This window comes from Gymnodraco acuticeps, unplaced genomic scaffold (genome assembly GCF_902827175.1).
Source record: "Gymnodraco acuticeps unplaced genomic scaffold, fGymAcu1.1, whole genome shotgun sequence".
In the NCBI taxonomy this organism is placed as follows: domain Eukaryota; kingdom Metazoa; phylum Chordata; class Actinopteri; order Perciformes; family Bathydraconidae; genus Gymnodraco; species Gymnodraco acuticeps.
This window is the reverse complement of record NW_022991104.1, coordinates 7905-18153: the sequence shown is the minus strand read 5'-3', so window position 1 is coordinate 18153 and position 10249 is coordinate 7905. Positions and strand designations below refer to the sequence as shown.

Sequence of the window (10249 nt, the reverse complement as noted above, 5' to 3'; positions counted from 1 at the left end):
AGGGCTTATTCAGTTAAGCCCGGTGAGAGGGGATACAGCTGTGCGCGTGCCATCATTAACAGACGTAGTTTAAAAGTGACGTTTGAGTGAACGAGGACATCCCAATTAATACCTGAGGACTCCTCTGTCCTCGTGTCACCTCCTCGTGTCTCTCGCTCGCATCTTACGGAGGCGGAGCTAAGATGCAAGGAAGGGAAGCGAGTGAGGGAAAGGAGGAGTTTTGGGATGAGCTGTTTACAAGTAGTTCCAGCAAACATCCAGATGTAACCTCATATGTTTTTTAACTTAGGGTCATACCGTGTTTAGTCTAGAAAAAGGTTGCAAAAACTACGAAGCTTATAAACACCAGGTTTAAAACTAAAAGAGCTTTACAAAAAACAAACACAATTAAAGATGTTATTTTTTGTCAAAGAGATTCTGATGTGAAACCGTTGTTACGGCATTTCCTCTTTCTGCCTGAGAGAGGGGAGTTTCTCCCAAAGCCTGCCGCTACACACACACACACACACACACACACACACACACACACACACACACACACACACACACACACACACACACACACACACACACACACATTTTTGATTTTACAAATCACTCCCCTTTTAAACTGTATTCTTGTTTTACTGTCATATAGTATTTCATAACTGTAATGATCATATGAAGGTGAGCCTTCATAATTATCTTTTACATAATAATTTCATTCACTGAACACGGGAAATTACGATCCTGCCGTCCTCTCTAGTGCCATGAGGTTCAGGTAAAGCACGGTTCATCAAAAAAAGTCACAGTTTGTCGTAAAACTGTTGAAATATAAGACTGAAAAATACGCAACTAGAAAGACTACAAATCCCAGAGTCCCGGTCCCGCATGCTGGCTCTTAGGAACCGACTCACTCCCCTTGTGTGTGTGCACAGCTCTCAACGTGCCCAGACTTGGAGTGATTTCCACCTCTTTTAATACTTTCCACCTCGTTCTGAAAGAAAGAAGTGAAATGTTCCAACGTGACGGCCGTCTTGGTGTGTGGAGCGAGACGGGAGATGGAGTTCATTGAGCGGTTTCACACAAACAAACCGTTACTTCACAGTTTTACGAGACATTTTGATTTTTTTAACTTGCAAACTTATCTTTTAAATTGACAAACATCATGTGTGTAATTCATGGCTCAATTCAAACGGGATGGAAAGATAATCTTTCTCTCTCCATTGACTTCAATACATACTTTTTCAGAAATAAGGTCCCATGGAGGAAGGGAGCTCCCCCGCCTCTCTCTAAGCCCAGCGCAGCCGCCTGTGCGACATCAGTCTTTGTAAACAAACACACATTAGGGTTTAGGCTAGAGCAAAACAGTGTTGCAGCTTTGTTGATTGAGACAAGGTCCCGCACACATAACAGAAGCTTGTCACGTCATCAAACCGACAAGAGCAGAGGATGGAGTTTAGGTTGTTTAGGTTGGCTAATGTAAGCACCTGAGCGCTAACGTAATGCGCATGCAGCAGTCAGTACCCGCTGGGAAGCAGTGCTCCCTGGGTAAAGCAGTGTTTTCATTTTAATGCCAAAGGGATCAATTACACATGATTTGAGAGGCTGATAGATGAAGTCACGGTACGCCAAAGAGTCAAATGTCGAAGTGCCACATTTATTTTTCATCTGGTTCATTGTAGGCATTCAATAATAGCAGCACATATGCTACCGGCCCACTTGGAGCACTGTGTGCTAAACGTTCTGATTCTAAAGCCATTATCCGGTGAAATCAAAATGACCCCAGCATCAGCATAACAAAGAAAAAGCCTTCATCACATCATTTAATACAAAATATCAACAAATCCAGATCAGTCGGTGAGAAGCTGTGACGTTCAAAGACATTTGCCTCGTGTGACTGCTCCCCTCAAAAGATCTGCTATTTGGTTTAATATACCTCCATCTTCTTACTGTTAGTTAGACCAACAACACTGTTGTCCTTAGTACACACAGCTGGTCAGTGCCTGGGTGTGTTCGCTGAATCACAGCTCTGTGTCAAAGCTCTGTGCTGCAGCAGGGTTCAGCAGGTCAATGGTCTGTCCTTCCTTCAGTTTCAGAACGGCCTGCTTTAGACTCCACCTGTATGAAAGGATACAAACAGAACTGTTGAAAGATATGGGAGTTGGGTCTGTTTTAGTAGAGCAGTTGCTGAGTCAATCTGTTGTTTGTGTCATCAGATCTAAAGTCTGGTCCAGAACTGATTTGCATTGGATAACGTTGAGTTAGTGCTCAGATAATGTTTGGCAATGTGTTATTATCAGGGGTGTAGTGCTGCCGGAGCACACCGGAACGCTGCTCCGGGATTAAAAAAATTGCAGCACGCATAAGGAGCGTGGCTGTGGGTTTAGATGAAGTGTGGCCATCTGTTCATCTGTCATAGTGATCATACATAAAGCCATCGACAATAATACGATACAGTAGTAAAAGTACTTTTGGGTCTCTGTTGCCCCTTTTCCACCAAACCGGTTCCAAGGCCGGTTCCGGGCTAGAGCCTCATTAAGCTCTGGTTCTTCCTGTTCTTAGCTGGCCCCACTCGGCTGCCCGGAAAGAACCAAGAACCGATAATTCACGCTTACGCCGGAGGGGGGCGAGATTAACCTGAACAGTAACAGTTCATGGCGAGTACGGCAAATTAAAGCTGTAAGCAGTAGCGCTGAGCAAAGTGACTAGAACGCGACCACACACTTTATAAAGTCAGGCAACACAAACCAGGCTTCGTGTGATTGTGTTTATTTGACCTTACTTTGTTGACCATCCGTTCGCTGTCATTGATCATTATGGAGAGCAGGTAGAAGTGTTCCTGTTGTTTTGTATCATAGCAGCTATCGGATGGAATCAATACATGGGCTGCACAGGTTGTCCGTCAATCACAAGGAGAATCATAATGAAACATACGGCGGTAGAAAACAGATTATGCCACAGTAGGAGAGCAACACTTAAAAAACAGTGTTTATTCACCCAACCAACGCAGGAGGCCAACGCGGCAACGGAGGCATCATTTAAAGTGGCGCACATCTTAGCTAAGCACAAAAAGCCATTCACCGATGGCGGGATGGAGAAGGAAGCGATGAGCGCAGTGGCCGAGACGGTATTTAAGGACCATAAAAGTAAGACTGAAATCATGCCCGTTAGCGCTGATGTACCGCTTGGTGCTAACCAGGCTTGGAATTTCATCATTTCAGGGGCAAGGCCATTCGGCTTTTGGTGTCACACATGTTTTCAGGGCACAAAGGCCACTGAGGGGAACATGTGGATTTGGAGCTTAGAAATAAATAACTTTCCGTTAAGAAAAATACACGAATGACATGGAACAAATCACTTTTTATATAAAATGAAATGTTTTCTACAACTTCTCTCATTAGAAAATCCAAATTCAAATCATAATGACAGGCGACAGGGGGGGGGGAAAGCTCCACTCGGGCACCCTGTTATAATCTACCAGTGTGTGAGTGTGTGTGTGTGTGTGTGTGGGGGGGGTTTTCTTCTTGTGCACAATTCATAAATCAGAGCCAGATTTATGAACATACCAAATGTTTATTGAACTGAAGAAAACAGAGAGTGTAGGAAATAATTAAATAATGACATTCATTTAAAATTGTTGAATGTATATGAAGACATTGCAGATTCATTTACTAATGGTCCTGCTTTTACACATTAAATATCTATGTATTCAGCTGGTTGAAGAGCATCTCACTCAAATTGTTTACATGGCAGGAAATACGCTTCATGCATGTATTTGCCTCAGAATACCAACAGCTTGCTTTGCACCGCTGACATGGATGTTACTGTACCATGCTGCTTCTACTGTGCGTGTGTGTATTCAGACCTACTGTGTATGGGTCCTGTGAATATGTGTATTTATATATTTGTGTTGTTGTCATCTTCCATATGCAATGTATATGGAACATGCACTGTACATTTGCACGGAGTTGTGGTCAAAATGATTTACATGCATATTTCTGTCACAACATACTGAATAAAGAATAATAATTGTCTCACAATACAGAATGTACCAACCTGTTGGTATCGAGGTCTCTTGTTGAACACGTATACAGATAACCTCCAGTGTGTGAACCAGTCACAGGGATCTTGATCTGCAACACAACACAATGCTAATTCATCTGCAGTGTAGACAGACGGCAGAGCTTTGCACGACATGATTGGAAGCACAGCTGCCCACCATTTGAATCCCAAACCACCCTCACCTTCCGGACTTAAAGATAACTCCCAATTGTATTAAACCCCAGTTTGAAACTAGTTTGCTGGCCCATGCGCAACGACATAAGATCAATCGATGAGCTCACAGTGAACATGTTAAAAAGATAAACGGCTATAACAGTAAGGGCAGTACAATAAGTCTAATAATAATCACAATTTTGCTTTCTGAAATAAACAGGATTCCTGTACAGCAGCAGCGGCGGCAGCAGCGGCGGCAGCAGCGGCAGCGGCAGCATGCACTACCTGCCACAGTAGCTTGGGAATGTATATATATATGTTATGTTGCACTGTTGGAGTGACTTAAGAGTTTCATTGCATATCTACACTGAAGCTGCTGTGCACGTGACAATAAAGCCTTTGAATCTATCCATCAATAATATAGCGCTAGCAATCATATTTGGTCATGACCAGCTAATTTGACAATCCATAGAATGAAATGATCGTCAAAACAGTGATCGACCCAGGGGCGGACTGGCCATCGGGACGTTCGGGACGAATCCCGGTGGGCCGGTACTGAAGTGGGCCGGTCGGATAAGTCACCAGCACCCCCCCCCCCCCGTTGACAATTTACTAGCGGTAATTACTTGCGGTACCGAAGTGGGCCGGTCGAGAGTCCCGGGCTGATTTGTAGTCCCAGTCCGCCCCTGGATCGACCTACGCTGACGAATTACAATCCATTCTTCGGAGCTCGCTAATGTTAAACGTGATTATTGCCAGAGGTTGCATTAATAACTGGACCTTTTCTGAAAGTATAATTCTTGTTAAAAAGAGCTTTGTTAACCACCTTACAGTTTAACGCATGTTTACGACTTGATGAGAGTACCTGTGCAGTGCTCTGATCTATGCGGTTGTCTCTGTCAGTTAGATGAATGTTGTGGATTGTTAAAGGCGGGGCCCCAAGCCGCTCCATGGCAACGGGACATGCCTTCAACTTCTGCGTGGCCAGTCTGTGGTAGTCCGACTGAACAAATTTCTCTGTACAAAAAATGAATGAAAAGAATGATCAAATAACAAGTCAAAGGTGCTGAAAGCAGTGAAATGGTTCATTATAATGAATAAAAGCACTTGAAATTCACAGTCAAAGAGCACTGCATGAAGGCAGTGAAACCGTCAGTTGGGTACAAAATGACAGCAGTTCAAATGATGCAACTCTGACAGAAATTGAAGAGCAAGTCCTCCTAATTATTTGAATTTTAGTAAAGCATGTGGGCCACCATTTTAGGAAAGGCGATGATAAAACATTTGTGTAAATTTGACAAGGCACGGGACACCCACTGCACGGGACACCCACTGCACGGTCACAGGGACGCGGGAAGTCAGTCCGTGTTGGGGGTGCTAGCGGAGCCTGTAGGTGCGCCGCGTTCACGCTTCAGATGAGGCTCTCCCCGCAAAATGAGGCCCCGTCCGCGAGGTGAGGCCCCATGCAGTCTGCGTGATCTGCGTGTAGGGATCACGCTACACGCCCTGTGTAATAACGTAATGCAGTCATTTGGTCTTTAGCAACAGCTTGTGAGAGCAGTGCATTCATCTGTGTTCGTTTTAATGCTGCCAGTTAGTTGACGGCCTGTGTGTTGATGGGACTTCTCATGCTCTCTAAATGTTTCCTCTGCCTTTCGCCAGTTGTTAAATCCTCCTTTCACAAAACTCCCATCCCTGATCTTGTCTGCACTGAGAAGCTTCTTCTCTACAGCAGAGCAACAGAAGAAGCACACCGCATCATCACTTCCTCTTATATAGTGAAGCTTTTTAGAGACTGCTTACACTAACATGCCAACTCAAAAACAGTAACTCAAAATAAAACGTTTGTATTGATTTGTGAACTTGTTGGCGTTGCAGTTACAACTCTCCGCCAACAGGTGGTGACGGTGCATGGCCGCATCACATTAATGCACATCATGTGAAGAACATGTTATTTCTTCATACTGTGTTCATGCTCAGCTCTCTGAATATATTTTGCTCATGTCTACACAGCCCTACGTTTTAAAATATTTTTTTTTTGTTGTATATTTAAATGTGGTTTTCATACTTGTCTTTTTAATGCTTAATAGTTTCTTCAAAATACTGTCTTTTTATTATCATTTTATGTTTGACCTAGTCTTACAACTTGTTTGCTTATGTTGTCTCTGTTTGCCTCACAGTCAAACAGAGAACATGTCCTTATTTGGGCCTCTTTAACAAGGATGGAGCTGTGTGTGTGTTGATGGAGCAGCTACAATAATAATACATTTATAAAGCGCTTTTCCTGGCGCTCAAAGCGCTTACAAGCAAGTAAAACAAAATAACAACAAAAGTAGAAAGTGCTAAGCTAGGAGGAATAAGGGCGAGGGGTAAGTGGATTAGGAGTTGAAGGCAAGAGTGAGAAGGTGAGTTTTTAGGGATTGTTTGAATGATGTGAGAGTGTTGGCGGATCTGACGTGGCTGGGGAGGGGGTTCCAGAGTGAGGGGGGGGCTGCTGCGAAGGCCCCGTCACCCCAGGTCCGGAGCTTTGTCCTGATGGGCTGCAGACAGTAGGTTAGCGTCAGCAGACCTGAGGCGACGGGTGGGGGTGTGTCGTTGGATGAGGTCACAGAGGCAGAGGGGGGGCAAGGTTGTTGAGGGCTTTGAAAGTGAAAAGTAATATTTTAAAGTCAATGCGGTGTTTGATGGGGAGCGTCGGGTGGAGGTCATGGAGGATAGGGGTGATGTGGTCGGAGCGTCGGGTGGAGGTCATGGAGGAAAGGGGTGATGTGGTCGGAGCGTCGGGTGGAGGTCATGGAGGATAGGGGTGATGTGGTCGGAGCGTCGGGTGGAGGTCATGGAGGATAGGGGTGATGTGGTCGGAGCGTCGGGTGGAGGTCATGGAGGATAGGGGTGATGTGGTCGGAGCATCGGGTGGAGGTCATGGAGGATAGGGGTGATGTGGTCGGAGCGTCGGGTGGAGGTCATGGAGGATAGGGGTGATGTGGTCGGAGCGTCGGGTGGAGGTCATGGAGGAAAGGGGTGATGTGGTCGGAGCGTCGGGTGGAGGTCATGGAGGAAAGGGGTGATGTGGTCGGAGCGTCGGGTGGAGGTCATGGAGGAAAGGGGTGATGTGGTCGGAGCATCGGGTGGAGGTCATGGAGGAAAGGGGTGATGTGGTCGGAGCGTCGGGTGGAGGTCATGGAGGATAGGGGTGATGTGGTCGGAGCGTCGGGTGGAGGTCATGGAGGATAGGGGTGATGTGGTCGGAGCGTCGGGTGGAGGTCATGGAGGATAGGGGTGATGTGGTCGGAGCGTCGGGTGGAGGTCATGGAGGAAAGGGGTGATGTGGTCGGGTGGAGGTCATGGAGGATAGGGGTGATGTGGTCGGAGCATCGGGTGGAGGTCATGGAGGATAGGGGTGATGTGGTCGGAGCGTCGGGTGGAGGTCATGGAGGATAGGGGTGATGTGGTCGGAGCGTCGGGTGGAGGTCATGGAGGGTTGTGGGGTGATGTGGTCGGAGCGTCGGGTGGAGGTCATGGAGGATAGGGGTGATGTGGTCGGAGCGTCGGGTGGAGGTCATGGAGGGTTGTGGGGTGATGTGGTCGGAGCGTCGGGTGGAGGTCATGGAGGATAGGGGTGATGTGGTCGGAGCGTCGGGTGGAGGATAGGGGTGATGTGGTCGGAGCGTCGGGTGGAGGATAGGGGTGATGTGGTCGGAGCGTCGGGTGGAGGTCATAGAGGATAGGGGTGATGTGGTCGGAGCATCGGGTGGAGGTCATAGAGGATAGGGGTGATGTGGTCGGAGCGTCGGGTGGAGGATAGGGGTGATGTGGTCAGAGCGTCGGGTGGAGGTCATGGAGGATAGGGGTGATGTGGTCGGAGCGTCGGGTGGAGGTCATGGAGGATAGGGGTGATGTGGTCGGAGCGTCGGGTGGAGGTGAGCAAGCGGGCCGCTGAGTTTCGGACGTTTTTTTAGTACGAATGCAGGTGATCCAAAAAGTATGCTGTTGCAGTAACAATGATACAGTAGCTCAGCCTAGCACAGATCCAAACTCCATTCAAAACGTTTTTGACCGACCTAAAACTGGTCGTGATGACCGACCTAAAACTGTTCATATACTTGAAGTCCAGTGAACGATGATAGTCTCATCCGTCTATTTGATCCATCTTCAAAATGTGGTTCTGTTTTCAAAACAGACGGGCCTAGCAGCTGGCATATAAGTATAACAGGAACATGGAAAATAGAGCGCTTGCTTGCTCAACTGTTATTTGATCACATATTGAGGCCTCTACTTGATGGTGTTGATAACACATAACCGAGTAGTTGTACTCACTCTGCATCAGATAGTACATGGTGCCGATGCCCCCCCCCAGTCAGCACAGTGGTGAAGATGGCGAGCTGCTGAAGGTGACTGGTGGAAACCCTCATCTTTGCCTCCTTTCCTGTGAGGCTGCACAGACAGCAGTGATCAGTTTAAAACAGGTGTACACTTGTTTCGCTAACTGTTGTATTTCAACCTCTGAAATGAATGGAGCCGGAATAGTGGAAAGATGACGGACTGGGTGCAACCTTTCTATGAGCTCGGTTTGCTTGTCCAAGGTTCACACTTTATTTAAATTCCAACATTCATTATTCAGTGCTGTTGATTTTTGTATTTGCAGCCAGAATTTTGTTCTTAAAAGATGTTGGCCATGTCAGCAAAAAAGATTGTGTAAATGGAACGTTGAATCTGTAGCTGAATAACAAAAGCAATTGGCATAATTCCCACGACCTACGTACCAATTTGGGAGGTATAACATTTTCACTTAAATGTGATTTCACTATTCAAAGAATCCAAATAAAAAACCTTTTCGTCAGAAGGTCCTGTTATAATAGGTAACGAACTAGGAGCAGATAAATAATCAGATGTTAAAGACAGCAGCAGCATAAGAGGCCAACCAGAGTGGGTGCGTCAGTGTGCTGAAGGATAGACCCGCTATCCAGACCAGACTCTAAAGACTTTCCAAGGGGTAAACAAGCTGCTACCAGAGTACTGACTGGGAGTAGTGCTGATATCATGTCTACCATATCCTCTTCAAATACTCTGTCCAACAAGTCAGCTTTATTGTCAACATTTATGTTATACATACAGACATCTTGAAATACCATTTCTCGCAGTCCCACAGTGGGACATACAACAAGATACAAAAAGGGCCTAGATAACGGGGTATACAACTAAGTAATAGTAGTTAATAATATATTTTAAAAAACACAATCCAAAGAACATGAATTTACATTAATGCAAGTATTCTTTAGTGCGAAGAGAGAATTATGTTCAAAGTACAGTTTCAGTGCAGTAGCAGCGGAGATGGGTATAAAAGTGACTGGTGCTGGATGAGGGAAGGTTGTGTGTGTGTGTGTGTGTGTGTGTGTGTGTGTGTGTGTGTGTGTGTGTGTGTGTGTGTGTGTGTGTGGGGGGGGGGGGGTTAAAGTCCAGGTCCATTTGGGGCAGGGGGGAAAGGTGGGAGGCAGGGCGGAGAGGGGAGAGATGTCAGAGGAGGGAGGGGAGAGAGTTCAGCATCCTATCAGTCTCATGAAGAACATATTTTCAATGCTTGTTAAGGATAGCAGAAAACATGCATTATTGTTCTCAGGAGGGGACTTTGACAAGAGGATTACTCAAAAAGTACACGGTAAAAGTACTTCATAGTACTTGTGGGAATAGTTTCACTAGTAGTACTGAGTCCAACAGTTTTCAATCTCACGAAGAACTCATTTTTTCCCTCGTCAAACTCAGCAGAAGTGGCTTGATTTTGTTCTCAGGAGGGGACATTGACAGAGGATTTTTTAAACAACACACTAGAAGGACTTCATTGTATTGTGGTAGTAGGTGTAAGACTACTGAGTCTTACACCTACTTAAGAACTAATGGTAACATTGTCTTTTTATCACTCATCAAAGATAGCAGAAAACATGCATTATGGAGGGGACTCTGACAGAGGATTACTCACAAAGTACACAGTCAAAGTACTTCATTTGATTTCTGGTAGCAGTCAAACTAGTACTGAGTCCAACAGTGTCAGTTTCCT

The 10249-nt window shown here is 45.9% G+C and overlaps 1 protein-coding gene across 1 annotated transcript; it reads right to left on the bottom strand.

Annotated features, from left to right (window-relative positions):
- Positions 1-1618: 1618 nt before the first annotated feature.
- LOC117560175 (cytochrome c oxidase assembly factor 1 homolog) lies at positions 1619-8609 on the bottom strand. Its single transcript, XM_034236998.1, is given in 5 exon segments — positions 1619-2100; positions 4039-4115; positions 5063-5214; positions 8515-8554; positions 8556-8609. Coding segments are annotated over 5 exon segments (420 nt in total). The 3' UTR covers positions 1619-2003.
- Positions 8610-10249: the final 1640 nt, after the last annotated feature.